At 37.7% G+C, this 19,665-nt stretch overlaps 1 protein-coding gene and 1 long non-coding RNA gene across 8 annotated transcripts in view; one reads left to right on the top strand and one right to left on the bottom strand.

Annotated features, from left to right (window-relative positions):
• Positions 1-19,665, top strand: part of LOC107703290 (activating molecule in BECN1-regulated autophagy protein 1-like) — a 79,501-nt gene that overhangs the window by 51,197 nt on the left and 8,639 nt on the right. For 6 of the 7 annotated variants that reach the window (XM_016505867.1, XM_016505870.1, XM_016505869.1 and 3 more), the window contains 3 exons: positions 4,762-4,901; positions 9,990-10,100; positions 11,668-11,876. In XM_016505867.1, coding sequence (XP_016361353.1) covers positions 4,762-4,901; positions 9,990-10,100; positions 11,668-11,876 — 460 coding nt within the window. Of the gene's footprint in view, positions 1-4,761; positions 4,902-9,989; positions 10,101-10,444; positions 10,727-11,667; positions 11,877-19,665 lie in introns of those variants that run through there. The other variant, XM_016505871.1, reaches the window with a different exon arrangement.
• On the bottom strand, positions 9,619-10,026 carry LOC107703292 (uncharacterized). The gene is made up of 2 exons (XR_001635828.1): positions 9,897-10,026; positions 9,619-9,654 (listed from the first exon to the last, which is right to left on the bottom strand). It is a non-coding gene; the product is annotated as an uncharacterized LOC107703292 (long non-coding RNA).

Here is a 19,665-nt window from a genome sequence, read left to right as displayed (position 1 = left end):
TACATATTTACATACATAATTATTCAGGTGCATGTGTAATAACTTGCAAAAACTTGACACTACAGCAGTACTTCTTCTTTGTTGTCGTCTTGTCTGATGCACTCAACCAAGCGTTCTAACCACGACCTCGCCCCTCTCCACCCCCCAACCATTAGAATTTCCGTAGGCGGAAATTATTTTAATGGTATTCTAATGGGCCGCTTTGTGACATCACAATACCCCGGCAAACAATGGTGTAGTCCAAACGAGTCGTTCGTTGTAGTTCTTGAAAAGGGATTTTTTAAAAACGAAATATCTCCCTTTGGAGTGGACTTTGAGATTTGTAAGTTTGAAGATCTTTTTTATGCCCAAATATACACACTACACACTGACTAAAATTCAAAAAGTGAAAAAGCATAATAGGACCCCTTTAAATGTTTTCCAAAGCACGTTCAAAGTGAAGACTTCAGAAAGGCCACAAAACCCATTTACTTCACTTTTTTGCCTCCATTTGTTGTCAATTTAGTCATTCCTTTCATGACATTTCATTATTGTGAAGTGGTGGTCTGCCCTATGTAGATCAGCTCTCCGTGCTCTCTACAGCAGAGGGGGGAGCCTGGGGTTTAGAAAAGCCTTTGAGTAGGAACCTGACCTAGATACACTCTTAGAAATAGAGAGAGAGAGAGAAGTGGGAAAACTGTGTATTTGTGTGGAGCGAAGGGCATAAATGGAAATATCTGCATGGTTGACTTTTGTTTTTGTAAGCTATGTTCATGGCAGGATTCTAAACGTGGATTAATTTGAGAGCGATGGAGCAGGCGAGCTTCATTTTTATCCTTGTTCAGTCTCTAAACATACAACACCAAATCTCTTTCCACAGAGGTTGGAAAACCGGCATGTAGTGAGCACTTGTTCATGTTTTCATGGGTATTTGCGGTTATTTCATCAGTGCTCCCCGCTCAAGTCTCTGTGTGTTTCTTTCTGAGCCTCATTTGTATTAAAAATATGCTGCTTCCTCTTAATTAGGCTGGCCACCACAGTGAAGTTCTTACAATAATGTCTTAATGTGTTAATCAGAAACTGTGATGGTCTTAAATTAGGTTAGTACCTTTGTTATTGCTGCTAGAGCTGTATTTAAAATATAATCCATACATGAATTCAGTCTCACTTAATGACACTCTCAGGTACTCTTTTTAGCTCTAATGGTTATTGTACATCAATACCAGAGGTGATGTAATGAAGTGGACAATGCTGTAGTGTTGTCTTATATGAGATAATCATGAGTCTTTGAGCTCCATAGGTCTGCCTCCTGACTGTCTTCTGTGTGAAATATTTTTCCAGAACTGCTTTCATTGAATTTTTCTCTGTATTTTATGTGAGACTGAGATAAAACTTTTCTGCAAGTTTCTTAAACAATTAATGGACTGCTTAAGCATCATTGTAGGAGCTGCACAAACCAGAACCATTTGAACTGTCAGATTAAGCTCACGTTTTCTGTGTGCTATTGTTGGTAAAAAAAAATTCTAGGAACTTTGTGTAGAATGCTTCCAAGCTAGCCAATGTGAGCTATGTAAAATTTAAGTCAAGATCTCAACAAAACAACTTTTGTTAAGTTTAGGTCACAAGAAAATTAAGTTGTGGTCACTAGAATGCAGGACAGAAAAAAATAATGCATGGTCTCTTAGGGCTTCTGTACACTTTTACCTGGAGTACTATTTTTTATTTACAGCAAATTATTATTTAAGTAATTCTGAATATATTAATTTGACATGAAAATGCATTATTTTACTTGTGTTTAGGTACTTTGCTACTTAGACATTACAAATTTCTACAATACCAACGAAATGTAATTTCTGTTGGCTAATTTGTGAATGTTAAAATACCTGAACTGGAAAATTACAGCAGGCTTCTGTTATGAATCATGAGGAAAAGGTGTACAGGTGCAAAATGAATATTAACCACTACATATATTTGCCATAGCAACATCCTTACAGGGTGCCTGATTTAAGCTGTAGCCATAGCAACAGCATTTTTGGTACATTTCGTTATCTGTGTTTTCTGTTTTTATGACTTTGTTTATAGAGACATTTCTCACTCACTGTATGTTTATTTATCAGTTTCTATCATTGTATGTCCTTATTTATTAGAGGAGATCTTTTGTTTGTTTATTTGAAGTGATATTTTCTCATATGTTTGATAACGAACAAATTTAATACATCAGCATCGTTAATGTGTCTGCTTATTACCAGGATTAATTATTCACTGGAGAGCGGAAAGAAAGAAAATGAACAAAGGTTAGCCCGAGGCTCTATCTCCAGCTTTGCTGTGAACAAATTTTTCGACATATTAATTTTTTAATGTAATAGTCATTTTCATTCTCAAGTTGTTTCAAAGTACAGGTCATGCCACTTACCTGCCATTGTTCTCTAATAGTGCTGATGCATACTGTAGTTTCAGATTAGGATGTCTTTAGATGGGTAACTTGCAATTAATTTTAATATCTGTTTTATGAGCAATTGTAATATTTAGGAACTAAAAGAATGTTACACTAGCATTCAAAATATTTTTTTTTTAAATGAATACTTTTATTCAGCAAAAATACATTAAATTGATCAAAAGTGACAGTAAAGACTTTTGTAATGTTACAAGGAATCCTGAAAATGTGTCACGGTTTCCACAAAAATATTAAACATCACAACTATTTTCTACATTTCTAATAATAAGAAATGTTTCTTGAGCAGCAAATCAGCATATTAGAATGATTTTTGAATGATTTCGGATTTCTGAATCATGTAACACTGAAGACTAGAGTAACAGTAATAATAAGTTACATAAAGTTATCTTAAATTGTAATAATATTTCAATAAAACTATTTTGAATTAAATGAAGGCAGACTTGGTGAGCATAAAAGACTTCTTTCAAAAACATAAAAAAATCTTACTGTCTCCAAACTTTTAGATTTGGTTTAGATTTGAAGAGAATTTGTGTGAATAACTGATAACTGATTTAAATAAGTTGTTGAAAATGAATTTGTCAGGAACTACATTGCCTTTTAGGAACTGAATCAGACTCAGTGATTAATCTTTGCTGTATATATTACTACTCATATCAACACTCAGGAGAGCCGTATATGTTTAAGTAGGGTGGCCATATGTGCCATTTATATGGGACACGTCCTGGCCAGGATTTTTATATTGTCTAAAACATCCAAAGTTGTTTGACTAATAACTTGCAGATATTGTACATAATCGACCAATTGTGGCGTGTCGCGCGTGAGAAGGTGAGAACGATCAAAGCGATGCAAATATGCGCACATGTTTGTTCGTTCGTTTGACTTGAAGCTGCGCGCCGATCGTTGTATGACACCAAAGTACCGCAAGAGTGATTTGAAAGCATAAGGAGCTGTCTGCTCTGCTCTCTATAGCTCTAGTGAAATAATGTCATACAACGATCAATCTGCACAGTGCTAACAGCCAAAACCTGGATATTTTAGGCAATATAGAATCCTGGCAAGGGTGCGTCCCATAAAAATGGCCCATATGGTCACCCTATGTTTAAGGCATCATAACTGCTGAGCCCCACACTGTCCCTGCAATCTACTGGCTCCAGATGCACAAACACACAGCGTTCAGGTGGTGTCTTGCTGACACACATACACATGTGCAGCAATCATACAAACGCTGAACTACATTGCCTTTTAGGAATTGAATCAGACTCAGTGATTAATCTTTGCTGTATATATTACTACTCATATCAACACTCAGGAGAGCCGTATATGTTTAAGTAGGGTGGCCATATGTGCCATTTATACGGGACACGTCCTGGCCAGGTTTTTTATATTGCCCAAAACATCCATAGTTTGACCAATAACATGCAGGTATTGTACATAATCGACCAATCGTGGCGCGTCGCGAATGAGAGGGTGAGAACGATCAAAGCGATGCAAATAAGTGCACGTGTTTGTTTGTTCGTTCGACTTGAAGCTGCGCACCGATCATTGTATGACACCAAAGTACCTCAAGAGCGATTTGAAAGCATAATAGCCGTCTGCTCTGCTCTCTACAGCTCTCGTGAAATAATGTCATACAACGATCAATCTGCACAGTGCTAACAGCCAAAACCTGGATATTTTAGGCAATATAGAATCCTGGCAAGGGTGCGTCCCATAAAAATGGCCCATATGGTCACCCTATGTTTAAGGCATCATAACTGCTGAGCCCCACACTGTCCCTGCAATCTACTGGCTCCAGATGCACAAACACACAGCGTTCAGGTGGTGTCTTGCTGACACACATACACATGTGCAGCAATCATACAAACGCTCTTCCCTTAAAGACGCCGTTTGAACTGCCAGCCTTTGTGGCTTTTATCCTTGTCCTGAATTTCCTCTGTCTAGAGTAAAGAGAGAGAGAGAGAGAAAGAGTTTGTCTGTTGATCACTCATCTGCAGATGAATGAGACCGCTTTCTCTCTCCCTGGCAGACATGAGCTTGTCCTATTTTTGTCTTTTTATTCTAGAGCCAGTGGAGTGTAAGTAGTATGCCAAGGCTGACAGACAGGGACGGGGGAATGGATTGGAAAGAAAGAGTACTTTGGAGAAAGAGATTTGACTTTTCAGAGTTTAGCCTCTTCTCGGTTATGCTAGCAGTGTTGTCATGTCTGACAGAGATGGCAGTCTACAGCGTAGAGGATGATGGGAGATGCTGGCGACTGATAGAATGAGTGAAACTACTGAGAGGACTGTGGGACAGTTTAAACAGGTGTGTTCTTGTATATTTTTCAGAGGGTGTTTGATGTGGTGTATCCAATGGTCCCAGACCAGCGGAGACACGTCAGTATAAATTCTGCACGCTGGCTGCCAGAACCGGGGCTCGGGCTTGCTTATGGAACCAACAGAGGAGATCTGGTCATCTGCCGACCTGTGTGAGTCTCCAATCCATCCCTTCATAGCTCACTCAGCCCTCTTTGTGGGTCCTAAATCACTTTTTCTTTCCCATTTTGTTGCATTAAAGAATAAAAGTTCTGTTGTAAGAATTTCTTTTTTTAAAGAAAGGTTTAAGAAACTCAGCTGGACTCCTCAAGATAATTGCTTGCTAAACATAATGAGCCCTTTACTCATCTGGGTGTGGGTCAACATTAAATGAGAAATGATCTGTAATGTTAACCATGGTAAAACATCTTGCGTTATAAATGGTGTGCATATAAAAGCATTTTAAGTGTTGAACTCAGTCTGTCTTTCCTCTGCTTTGCCCATCTGTTTTTGTTTTCTGGGTGAGAACTTTTCTGTATTATGTTTATGTAAATGAATGTCATACATCTCAAAAACGTTTTTGGTTTTGTCAGTTCTTTAGCAGTTTTAAAAGAAGTTTTCCTGCAACGGATTGGTGTTTGTTAGCAAAACAGACACTAATTAATTCACTTCAAGGATAATTTCCCTCCACTGCATTTGCTTGTATAATTTGTAGCTTGGCTGTGGATGTAGCTTTTCTGCAAGTTTGTCATAATTATCATCAAGGTTACCGTGGATACAAAAAGCCCACGTTGCAGCAAAAACATTGTCTCTACAATGTAAACAGGCTCTCACTTCATTAATGCAAACAGCTTGATAATTAGAGAAAACAGAAAATGCATCATACACAAACTCACAGCCTTATTTGTAGTTTATGTACTCAGTGAATATAATGTTGTGTGCCTTGGACACAAAAAAGCCAATGGCTTGGCTTCAGTTGTGCACTTATACAAACCTATACACACTCCCATATAGGCATGTCATGATTATTAATTAAGGAAGTTTGATTATTTGATCTAATCACAATTGTTTCAGATCACCATGGTCAAGTTTTAATTTCAATCACATGTTGTCCTTTAAATAAGGGAAATGTAAGCGCAAAAAGCAGGGGAGTCAGATTTCAGCACCACGTAGACACTTTACATTTACATTTACATTTAGTCATTTAGCAGACGCTTTTATCCAAAGCGACTTACAAATGAGGACAATAAAAGCAGTCAAAACTAACAAAAGAGCAACAATATATAAGTGCAAATGACTTTAAAGGTGACATATCATGAAAATCTGACTTTTCCCGGTTTTAAGTGCTATAATCAGGTTCCCGGTGCATCTACCAACCAAGGAAATGTGAAAAAGATTAACCCAGTACAGCTCTATTCTGGAAAAGGGGGCGGGGAACAGCAGCTCATTTGCATTTAAAGAGACAGGCCTGAAAAACAGCGCGTTTCTGCTTCCACTCAAAATAGGCATTTTCAAAATGATATAATAAATGATCTTTGGAGTATTTTGAGCTGAAACTTCACAGACACATTCTGCGGACACCAGAGACTTATATTACATATTGTAAAAAGGGGCATAATATGTCTCCTTTAATCCAAACCAATTTATATTGTATTCAAGTTATACATTTATCAGTTCATGCATTCCCTGGGATTCAGACCTTGGCATTGAAACAGCTGAGAACTGTTTGAGGTACAGGAATTAAATTTAGAGGGATACTCCATCCAGAAATTTTAATTCTCTCATGATCTCATCACTTACTCACCCTTATGCCGTCCAAGATGTCTATGATTTGCTTTCTTTTGTGGAACACAAATTGAGATTTTAAGAAAAATAATAAGTGTATGGGTCCTTCAGTGAATATGATAGAAATCCATATGACCCCAGTTGATGAATCTAAATGTCTTCTGACGCAAAATGATAGGTGGGTGTGAAAAAAATACTAATTAACTAACTAATTTTTCAGTCAACTGTCAAACGTGGGTTCATAAGTTCATGGCTGATGTAAAGGCCAGCATATTGTGACGCAAGTGTGTTGTGAAACTCGCACAAGAAGAGATGTAGAAGCAAGGAGGATCATATGGGCCTGTTTGTGTTTAACAGTAGTAAAATATAAAAATGTAATAAAAAAATATAATAGGCTTACACTTTACGTGACATGAGGAAAAACAGACTATTAAATAGCTAATCACAGTTATTTGTTGACAGTCGTCAGCACAAAATTCATGATCGTGACAGGCATCCTGCACACACGGGTGTTTGAATACATCAGAAAATTAGATGAATAATTTGTATAGAATAAATTTGTATAGAAAAATTTGATTTCTCGTTATTTCCGTTTTCACAATATATATCTTTTACAACAAAGGCTTTTTGCTGCAGGCACGCCATGGCATAATTGTTACCATAATTACTAGATAACCTGTGACGTTCTACTCAGGGTTTGGTCATGTCCTCTTAATAAGACTCAGAATAATGTGTTTCTATGACAACACAATTACATAGAAATTAATTTGTTGTAATATGAGTAATCAGTAAAAACCGCAATACAAGAAGTAACAGTGTTTATGCAAATGCATTATTAATAAAATTACAATTTTAACGGGATATTAGATATAGTTATTCAACTAGCTACATAATTACAGTAATTCCGACATGGCGTGAATGCACCTTTCATGTCATCCTTCAAATTCACGTAGTGTACATGCTGTTGTTTTTTTATGCCCAGGTTACCCATCTCTTTCCTGAAGGACTGTAACTAATAGAAAAGTGTCATAGTCCTCATTCTGACATTCCTTTCCAGAGCTCCCCTCACTGATCCTCAGGTAGTTTTGGGCCTTCTTGAGCATATTTTACAAGCATGCTGAATATAGTATGTCAGAGGTGCCTGGAAAACATACTTTTTCAATTTTTCAAAGGTGCGTTTTGTTTGGTTAATATCATCCACAACCTTTAGCTGAAGTTGTAAAGTGCCCAAGGCTACAGCCGTTAACAAATGCAAATGATATATTATCATCTTTGGTTCTTAGATGGTCAGAGGCCAGACACATCAGAACTGTCAGATGTTATTTATCTTTCATATAATACACACATATGACATTTGTATATTATTTTCTTTCAGATGGACGGGCAAAATGAACTGAGTTTGCAACGACTCAGAAATAGTGTTGGGGCTTCCAGTGTAGACATCTCCATTGATTGTAATGCAAGCTATTTAGTTTATATTTTGTTTTATTAGACACTCACATCTGAAGTAAACACTATGTTTGAAATTTAAGACAGCTTACAGTGTTGTAGTCATGATCATCTCATTGGAGTCTCAGTCATGCTCCCAGGTCCATGACAAGACAAAGACCTTGAAAATATGGCCTTTGACTTGGACTTGAGGCAGGGTCAAAGACTGTTTTCATGGTCTTGGTCTTATAATGGACTTGGGTGCATGTGAACACCACCCCCTTCTGGTCTCAGTCTTGACTTGGACTCGAATGTGCTGCAGGTTTCTACAACACTGACTGCTTAACAGGATCAGTTACATACTTCATGAAATCTCAATGCACACAGTTCAGAGACTTTTAGCTTCTATGAGAGACTGACACTTTTGAAGACTAAGTTTAGCTCTACTGTTTATTAGGCTGTTCATTTGATTTCTTGATGTTAATATACGGTCAGATTTGTCCCATCCCCTGTACATTTATTTACCTGAGGATAAGAATATCATCTTCACCTTTCTCTGAAAGCAGCCAGGACCACACACTGCTTTCTCTCTGTCAGTACCCATAAGGCTGTTACTCTACAGCTTTTGATGGACATTGGCGGGAGATGGATCGATCCGACTGAAACTGGTAATTAGCCTCCAGTGGTTGCAGATATCAGCCTAGTCTCATGGTGGGGAACACCCGCTCATTATGATGTGTTGGAAAAATATCAATTTTAAAGTGCACAAATATTGATTACATTCAAGTATACAAGAAGAATACTTCATAGTTTGTCTCCTGTCCATTAAAAAGCACCATCAGCTTGAAGCAGTGGTTATTCTGCGTTGTTTATTTATGTATTTTTGTCAGAAATTAATTACCTTAGCTATATAATATGCAAGTATTCATCACCTCTCACAACTTTCTTCAGAGAGATGTTTTGCTTTCCTTTAGACTTCCTTAGAGAAAAGAGAAAGAGACAGACAGAGAGAATATTAGAAGGGAAAAGGGGGCAAGAAGGAGAGCTGGACAGGCCCATTGGGAGGTAACATCTCTTGGTTGGAGACAGGTGCGCAAGATGGTTGGATGAAGTGGATGTCAGCCTCGGCAACTACGGGACTGTCAGTGCTATGCTAATGAGCCACATAGATGCATTGTGGGAATCTGTGGGGACTATAGCGAGTTTCTTTGAGCTAGGCAAATGAGCAGTCAACGGACTACAGCTCTAACACAGTCGAGAAAGAGAAAGGCTTCTCTTTCTGTCTGCTGTTGTTTAAGCTCAGCTCTTTTTTCTCATGCTCTGTTTGCAGACGTTTTTCTCTGTATTTAAACCTGACAAAGAAACAAGGGTTTCCCAAAGTCAGAGCAGAATCATTTTTTGAAAATCTAATGGGTTTTTTTTTCTGAAAGAAGAAACAAATCCTCTGTACCATGATTCATGGGATTTGTCTGATTTATTTTTTTTTTTATTATTTAAACCAGGAAAACACATTTTCCCATTTTTTCTTCAGTGAGTACTTGCTTTATTTATCTATGTATTTATTTATCCATGTACAATTAATTAACACTAGTGGATGTCACCTTAGAATTAAAAACTGTTTAAAACTTTTAGCTTCTGCTTCTGCAGAATTGAAATGAAGGTCAACCTTTCTTCTTCTTGCACAGTATATGTGACATTGTCGTTGAGCTTTACCTCAACGACTTCTGCTTTATATATATATTTTTTTTTTTATATATTTTTTTACATTTTACCTTATTTGTATATTTGTATAGTTGTATTTTATATTTAATCTGTATATCTGTATTTATGTTCTACTGTTAGTGTTATCTGTATGCACCAAGGGTCTGAGAGTAACGCAATTTCAATTCTCTGTGTGTATGTGCTGTACATGTGGAAGAATTGACAATAAAGCAGACTTGACTTGACTTGACTACCTGGATTGCAAGCACTTTCACTTTACATTACATTACATTACTTTCTCTTTCTTTGTCTGCCTATGTATGTGACCATGGAAATATCCCATCCAGTGACATACACTCAGATGGCAACGGCACTTCTGAACACTCTGAGAGAATGTTCACCATCAATAATGGTGGAGGGGTTGGAACCAGTAGCAGCAGGGGTGGAGACAGAGCACGGTGAGTATGGACATACTTTTATTTAGAGCACCAGGACATGTGTTTGTTGTTGTTGTTGTTTTTAACACATTTAAATTCAGCATTCTTGTTTATGTTTTTTATTCTAAATGTTTTCACTTATTTAATATAAAATATAATAATATAAATAATAATATATATGTCATTTTTATTAAAAAATAAAATAAATAAATGTAATTTTTGTTATTTGGTTTGGCATATTGAGCATATTTCTAAGCACTAATAAAGAAGTGCTGATTCGTTAGTACCTTTTAATCTATTCTGTGACTGAGAATCCACCTACCATCAAATTATTGCCGACCAGCTCTCTGATCACTCTGTCCAAGGTCCGGGCAACAGCAGGTGAGGTGTGTTACTGCGGTTCCCATCTTGTTGGTCTTCATTCACTGACACACTGGTGCCACACTTGTCCACAAAGGGCTTAATGAGACATCTTAGTCCACTCTACAGCAACAGTGCTTCACCCAAGATTGAGATGGAGTATCCATCTCCCCTCAAAGTATCACCATCCTGACCATTATATTGGCAGCTCAGATCCAGGCTGGTGGCTGGAACAGGTGGCCGAGAGGAAGGCCACAACAACATAAGACTGCTGGCATCACATGATTAGGCATAACTGATTCTAATGTTCATTCATTCTCTCTCTGTCTGTCTGTCTGTTTTCTGTAGTCCTTCAAACTTAAACGTTTTTCAAACTTTTAAATCTTGTAAAACAAGATTTTTCCTGGGAGACTTTGCTTTTGTAGTTAAAAATTACATGAAATTCTTTGAATTTCAATTCATTTTGATTGTTATTACATTCAAATTTGAATGACAGGAATTAAATTGATATTAAAAGGATAGTCTCAGTTCGGTTCTTTATGCCACATGACTCCGATAGTTCACCCAAAAATTTTAATTCAATGCTGTCATTTACTCACCCTCATGTCAAAGCTGTATGACTTTCAAAAATATCGTTTTTTAAAAAAAGTGTTTTTTTTGTTTGTTTTTTTTGTCCATACAGTCAGTCAATTCATTGTTGTTTTAGACCCCACCAACTTTCATTGTATGGGCAAAAACAGTTGTATACAGTTGTATCTTCTTTATGTTCCACAGTAAAAAAAAAAAGATACAGTTTTGGAATGACATGAGGATGGGTAAATGATGACAGAATTAAACATTTTGGGGTGAACTATCCCTTTAGCTGTGTTTGTAATAATTAGGGGTGATGTATGGTTTGTTAGCAATGTGATGTTTTCTCCTGTGGATGAATCACTTCTGCTTGTATTATTCTGAAGTCGTTTTAGATCAAATGCATGGTATTGTACATCCTCACTTAACAAACTTCTATGAAAGAAAAAAACCTTTTGTCAGAAAAGGTTTAGCTTTGCCAAGCAAGCCGTTATATAGACACATTTCGTATTCCGTCTATAGGTCTTCCAGCCCTGTGCAGAATTAAATCCGTGTCATATCAGATCAGACCGGAATCGCCTGAAGGCTGTGTGGTGATGTTGTAAGGTTTGGTGTAGTCATCACTCATCCTGCTGTGGGATGTGTCTTGTTTTTCTAGTAACAGCAGGACTAATTGGAGGCCCCGCAGAGAGATGGGTCTGATGAATGCAATTGGTCTGCAGCCACGACATCTTGCCCCCACTGTTACATCACAGGGGACGCAGACACAGACTCTGTGGCTACAGAATGCAGAGACACAAACAGACCGTGAGCTTCCAGACGAACTTCCGCAGCCCAGCACTTCTCAAGGGTCACAGGTCACTGATGGTAAGACACTCTCTGTGAGTCAGAATACCGTTACTGAGCTCAGGTGAGGTTTGTCCTTGGGATGAAAAGACAAATCCTTGGTTAGTTTTCCATCTCTTTGCTACAACACATTGGCAGCTCCTGACTGCTGAAATGTTCTGTTTCAACAAAACTTTCTTCTTATCCTTTAGACAGGCTCACTAATCTAAATCAATTAAATCTGAGTGCACGTTCCAGTTGCAATGTTTATACTGTATGCCTTAAACTTTGCAGTCTGATGACAATATTTGTCAACATGACAATATCTGCAGCACATGTTTTCTGTGCATGCAAAAGAGTAGCATTTAGTGTTACCATAGCAACAAGAAGCTATCAGTGCTCCTGTCAGAGAATTTGGCCACAAACTTTTTTCCTCAAAGACTTTTTTTCTTTTTGAGTTGTTGGTCCGAACTTCCTCTTCTGTACTTCCTACCTCTTTGTCTCCTAACAATCTTTTTATTTTTCAAAATGTTAAAAAGACAAAGTCTCCACCACAGTGTCGTTATTGTTAGCTAAAACTAAAACTGTTTTTTATTGAAATGAAATATAGCTGAAATAAATTAAAACCAAAATATTACATAAAAAACTTGAATTTCATCCATTTAAAATTAGAAATGCTGACTTAAAGTACTGAATGGCTAAAACAACTAAAAGCTACATAGAAATATTAAAAAAGGTATAAAAAACTAATGAAAATGACAAAAGCACAGAATTACTAAAACAATTCAAATGAAAACTGAAAATATAAAAAAAGTTAATTCAAAATATGAATAAATACTACATTACTTTATATATAATACTAAAACCAACACTGTTGCACCAGTGCTTCACAGCCCCAACCATGTTTATTGCTGCTGTGCAAATATCAATTTTTGAATCCAACTGTACAAGTTGTCTGATTTACATGTCAATTATTCATTCATTTAACTGATTATTTAGGCTTATTCTTTTGGATTCGTGCTCAGTCATATTATTTGTTTTCGACTGAGGTGTTCGCATAATGATTTTTTTTTATATATATATATATATATATATATATATATAGAGGTATCACTTAAATTTAAGGAGTATGTAAACATAGCACAGTTGGTTTTGTATTATTTGTCATTCTGTGGCCTTTAGTGAGAAGCCTGAGAGGTGAAGAGAGAAAATTGGGGGCCGCATTTTGTCTTTTTGTGCTAATGGTAATTACAGGGGACAGGAGAGGCCACATCCACCAGCTGAATCTCTTTAAGTTGATGTGTGTGTAGTATTGCTCTCATGGCAGTTAGCTTCAGAGAGAGAATGTATGCCACAAAATACTACATTGCATCTCTCTTACCATATTCTCTCCTCAGCCAGCCTCCATTACCTATCAAACCACTTTAGCTCTCTGCTCTTATTACTCTTACTCTTCATGTGTCGCTTTAACAGCACGCCAAACAGATGAATAAGCATGTCTCGATGAAGCTTAACTATTTTGAGGTCCCAGATATAAATCGCAGAAATAAGCAGAGAGACAGATTTAACCCAGCTGACAGTTGTATTTTTAGTCCATTGGGCTGTTTCAATGTGCAGTTTTATTTATAAACATGGTTAGCAGTCGGAGCTGCTGCTGGAATGATATGTCTGATATAATGCCTGGTGGGAGCTCAGCTTCAGAAAAGTCAGATCATAGTGTGTGCAATATTTAGCAGCACATAATTAATAATTAACTTCTTTCCATAGCTATAGATTGTAAATTAAAATCTGACCATCTCTCTGAAGTTTCCATTCAAGTTGTATTTATTTGTCATTTGCACAGCTTACATAAGGTTTACTGGCATTGAAATGCATAAGCTGAGGTTCAGTGTGTAGAGCTTTGTACAGTGCAGTAATAATATAGTAACTGTTAATATATATAATATTGTATTGCAATAAAGTTACAGAGTGCTAGAGAGTAACACTACTAGAGTGCTGTAGAGAAACCATAAATACACCAGAAAGTAGTGTCGGTTACTGAATACACCAGTGATGTCTGCCAGATGACACTCCACAACAGATTGTGTGAAGGAAGGCTGTGTATGGTTTCAGATGTACAGTAGGATTTAGCAAGTTTCAGACCTTCTGGTTTTGTCTCTTTTCTCCTTGCTCTCTCTGTCAGTCCAGGTCAATTCAGTTTAATGCCATGAGTGTTACTGTAATTCCTGGTTGTGCAGCACAAGTATAAACACTGTGTATTTTTAAAGCTCTGTCAGAAAAAGAAATTGTTAGAGTGCTGATAACAAACACAGAGAGAGAGATTATGTTTAGCTCAGGACATCACAAAGTTGACATTTTGCTTTAACTTGCATAGAATTACAGGCTAGCAGTTTTGAAGTTTATTAGCTGTAGCTGGAAAGTTGTAGTAGTGGGAATAGTTTCGAAGTGACTATGTTAATTCAGTTGGATAAAAGGATTAAAAGCGGGAGGGAAGAGGAGGGATAGGGACGGCTATCAGTACACCAAGCACATGCGGCCAAAGCCAGTACTGCCTGAAGCGTCCTCTAAATAGATTGGCTCTAGCTTTAGCAAGAGTCAAATGATTGCATTTGATGGAAAATTGAGTATAAAAAAGGGTGAGAATAGAAACAGAAGAACGAGCACCCCTTTCTTGTTCGATTTTAAAGCTGAACCCTGTTAAGTGTAGTCATATTTAGGCAGTAGAGTTTTTAAAACAGTGGATGAATAGAAATATAATGGTGGAACAGGAAGGAGACTGTGAAGTCCCAGAGTACAAGCACAGCCTGAAGCTGTGTGAAGTTTGGGGATTTTAACAAATCTTGGAAAGCTTTGACCTCTGAAGGATTGAATCTCTAAGACTTTTCAAAAGCTCTCCTTTCACGCTTTTGAACCGTGTCAGTCCTATGTTTAGTCTTGTGTATCTACACTTTTGACTAAAATAGAAGAAAATACAGTTCTGCTTTTTAACTTGTTCTCAAAAGTATCTTTCAAAGATGTGATTCAATAACCTGGCAAGCTTTGGCAAAACCAGTCATTATTTCATCCTCAAAAGCAGTTCTGTGTCCGCTTGTTCCTTGTAAACAAGATTTGGTTTCTTTGCCAACTGATCAAAACAAACCTGTGTGCTCTTTACAACTGGACTTTTTTTTGGATTAGGTTAGAGCTTTCAAGTTCGATAAATGCCTTCCAGTTTATTGTAGAATATCACACAGAATATCAGTGAATGGATGGTGGTCTGATGGTCTGGTAACCTTTTCCTTAAATATATACATTTTTCTTTTTATTTTAATTGATTTGCATGTAACCTGTCCATTATACATAGTAGCAGGTTTCCTGGCTGTGCGTGTTTTGTATGATTGAGGTCAGATGTGCTGCGTCTTCGCCTGCAGCACCTGTGTGTTTGTGTCTCTTGAGGTACTACAGGTGCTAGGAACTTGATGACTCAATGTTTTAGGGTAGAGAAGTTCACATCTGAGTGTCCCACCTCAAGGAAAGCCACCTTCCCACACAAACAGTGCACGCTCCCTGCAGTGAGATCTGTGGGCGAGGGTTAAGTGTGGTATCGTTTTAAACTGCAGTCAGTGAATAAGTTTAGGGTTAGCATTAGCATCCTCTCTGTGCATTTTATGTAATGAATATGAGGAAAGTGCATGTTATATTTATTCAAGTTATACTAAGAAAAACGAAATAGATGCACAGACGTTCTCTCTCACAATCCCTCCCCCACTCTTTTCTCTTTCTGTTTTGAACACTGTATTCAATGTAAGATGTTATCCTCTGGTTGTTTATCTATTCAAGTCTTTGTTCGAAATATGCTTTTTGGAATGAACAACCTTGCTTTAGCTTTAGACAGAGAAATGAAGACTCCAGCCAGCCTCAAAACTCAAGAAATCGATTTAGAAGATGTTTAGAACATGTTCTGGGAATATTTCTTTGCTTTATGGAGATTTGATCTCGGTCGTCATCCTCTCTCTCTTCATTTTCATGAGTAGATTGAGTTTACTGACTAATGATAGATAATGCTCCACCTGAACCTGAGTATTCTGCACCTGTCCTTTTGTTCTGACTGACTAAAGCTGTTGATATATTTAGTGTCATAAGTACATGGATCATAAAAATCAGAGAAAATGAAAATAAGTGATATGGGAGGCAATTACTGATATGGAAATATTTTCCTACACTACTATTGAAAAGATTGGGGTCGGTATGATTTTTTTTTTAAAGGTTTTTGAAAGCAGACTCTTATGCTCACCATGGCCGAATTTATTTGGTCAAAAATACAATAAAAACAGTAATGGTGTGAAATATTACATTTTAAATTAACCTACTTATTTTAATATATTTTAGAATTTAATACTGTTTTAAAATATAATTCATTCCCTTGTTGGCAAAGCTGAATTTTCAGCAGCCATGATCCTTCATTCACGATCCTTCCTATTATTCTAATATGCTGATTTGGTGCTCAAAAAAACATCTAAAAATGTTAAAGCAGTTGTGCTACTTAATATTTTTGTGACGTTTTAGTAATGAAATAGAAATGTAATGAAATCTTTCCTGTCGTTTTTGATCAATTTTAATGCATCTTTGCTTAAAGTATTAATTTCTTTAAAAAATAAATTCTTAATGACCCCAAACTGTAATGTATGTTAATGTACATATGAACCTCTTATGGATCTACCTAGAGCCTTATGCATTACAATTGTTTTTTATTTTCTGTCATTATTATTAGTACTTAAAGGCACAATATGTAAGATTTTTTTATTAAAATATCCCAAAACCACTAGAACAGTGTTATATATTTTGCTGACTTGTGTACTTACATTATCCCAAATGTTTTGAAGGATGTTTAAATCCAGAGAAATAAAGCAATTTTAACTAGTGACACGTACCGTGTCCATGTCATTGTGTCACCTGCCAATGACGTCATAACCCCTCGACTTCCGGTTTTGTTTTGTAGAAAACAAGGAAACATCAAAGACACTTTAATATGTTATGCATTTTATTAAACAGGTGATGAACGCACAGAGTAGCATTATAACAGAACTATCAATACACTCAAATGTATCTGATAAAACAGTGCTGTTTTACCCCACATACACACGACCGGAAGAAGCGGAAGCGGTCGACTGTGGCATAATAAAAGTATCACGCTCGTTCAGCGGCCTCGTTTCGCTTCGACGGCTTTCAGCCTCACCCTGCTTCATTCTACTACGTTAATAAATCATTACCTCATCCATGAACATGATTTCTGCCCGAATTGCATCGGCTGTGGGGATGAAGACGACAACTCCCATGATTCCACACTCAGTCACGGCGTCATCAAACTACGTTTTTGTTACTTGTTTGTTTGAATATGCGCCCTCTAGCGATGAAAACGTACATATTGTGCCTTTAAAGTACACCACTGTAATGTTGTGATATTTTTAATATATCTGGCTGTCACACTATTTTACTTCCATCCTTCTAATGTTGCATGTGCACTCAGTAATGTTTTTAATAAAACGTTTTACACAAAACTATGATTTTGGGAGGCACGTGACGCGTTAATGGCGGTGCAGCTTTGAAAAGACGCTCTCCACACCACTCGCATATCTTCAGGTCTCTGAAGCACAACTAAATGCTAAATTACGTGAAATCATCGAAAATGTCGACCCAGGCCACACTTGTTCATACTCGGGAGGACGCTACTTCTCCCATTAAGAAGAAATTTAGGGAGTCTTCCACCGCTATCTCCCGAGCTGAGCTGGATGGCGCCATTTTGGCCGGAGTGAAACAAGCCTTGAGCGAACAACAGACTGATTTAGACAGAATTGTCACTGTCGCTATCAAATCTGCTATAGATGATGTGCTGACGCTTCAGATTCTAGATCTGAAACGTGAAATTGAAAATACCAATAAAGCAGTCACCACCGTAACCGGGCAGATCGCGCAAGTGGGAACATCGGTATCTCTGCTCCAATCCAGATAGGACACCATACAGGCGGCTGTTCGTAAAGACGGATCAGATCAGCGATCTAAAATCTAAATTTGATGACATCACATTAAAGATTGCTGATATGGAAGACCGCAGTAGAAGATCCAATGTACGGTTAGTCGGCCTCAGAGAAGGTGTTGAGGGAGATGACTGCATCGCCTTTTTAAAGGCGAACCTGCCCAAATGCTGATAGACAAGCCATCCTCAAAGGGGCGAGGGCCGCATACCCGGTCGAGTTCGGCAGCGAACCCCTTCATTTCTTCCCGGATTACAGCGCAGACACCACTAAGAAAAGGAAGGCTTTCACTGAGGTGCGGAAGAAGATGGATACATTCGGAATTCAGTCGTTTCTCCTCTTCCCGGCTACACTCAAGGTCATTCATGCAGGGAGACAAAACCTCTTCCGTTCGCCGCTGGAGGCCGAGCAGTATCTTCTGTCCTCACGGCCTGGGAACGACAACGCTATAGCATCCGTGGGACTGCCTCCTCAACTGCACCGCTGTGCTGACATGGATACGGAGCAATCCGCCACTCGGTAGAGATAAAACTACACAGCGAGTGTACTGCATATGCTGTTGTAAGCCATTTATTTTAACCTTTCTTATTTGCTATTTTGTTTTCATATTTTCTTTGGCCACAAAATAGGTTATGGACATTATTAGTTACTGAGGTAGGTCCCCCTTTATTTTATTTTATTTTTCTAGGCTACTAAGTCTCTGAGCAGGTTGAGATTTTATATAGACATTTATTTTGTGATTTATCTTTAAACAATTTGTATTAAAATCGTGAATCCTCCCCTATACTAGCTATAATAATCTTTCCTTAGTAGTGGTTGGGATCACACCGCAATTGAGCAGTCGCGGCTCTTGTAAACGCAAGCCAGGGGATTCGTTATATCCTCGCTGCTTGCACAGTGTATGTACATAGTTTGGTTTATGTTCATCTATGTTTTGTTCGCTTGCAGAAAGGTAAATCTCCTGGCCCTGATGGAATTCCTCCGGAGCTCTATCTAGCTATCTGGGATATTGTGGGCCCCCTAATTCTGAAGTCCATAAATTATGCCATTGATCACGGTACACTTCATAGAGATCAAAATGTAGCCATCATTACCCTGTTGCTTAAAAAAGACAAAGATCCACTAAGTTGTTCTAGTTATCGTCCAATATCTCTGATATCAGCTGACGTCAAGATCTTAGCCAAGGCATTGGTTTTACGATTGGAACCATATACTGACAATCTGATTCATTACGACCAGACTGGCTTCTTGAAGGGCCATTTAGCATCGGATAACATGCGCCGACTATTACACATTATTGATCACGCTCAGACCACTAATGCTACCTCTGCCATTTTTTCTTTGGATGCTCTCAAAGCGTTTGATAGACTTGGATGGGACAATCTGTGGGCTGTTCTGGAGCGATTTGGATTTGGCCCAAGTTCCTAAATATTATACGATTGTTATATAAAGGTCCTTCTGCTTCCGTAACAACAGGTTTCTGTCAATCACAACCTTTCTCACTTCAAAGAGGTTGCCGGCAAGGTTGTCCCTTATCACCAATTTTATTTGCACTCTCACTAGAGCCTCTCGCACAAGCTCTTAGACAAAGCCAAACAATAACACCTATAACTATTAACAACTCACATCACCACATCTCATTGTATGCTGATGACATTATGCTTTATCTTTCAGACTTAAATACCTCTCTACCAGAGGTCTTGCATTTGTTCAACTCCTTTAGCACTATGTCTGGTTATAAAATAAATTGGGATAAGTCATCCTTAATGGCACTTAATAGCATTACTAAAGCAGCATCTCTACCTAGTGGCCTGGTCTTT

The sequence above is a fragment of the Sinocyclocheilus anshuiensis genome, unplaced genomic scaffold (assembly GCF_001515605.1).
Source record: "Sinocyclocheilus anshuiensis isolate Anshui unplaced genomic scaffold, SAMN03320099.WGS_v1.1 scaffold947, whole genome shotgun sequence".
NCBI lineage: Eukaryota > Metazoa > Chordata > Actinopteri > Cypriniformes > Cyprinidae > Sinocyclocheilus > Sinocyclocheilus anshuiensis.
This window is presented reverse-complemented; position numbering and strand designations above follow the sequence as displayed.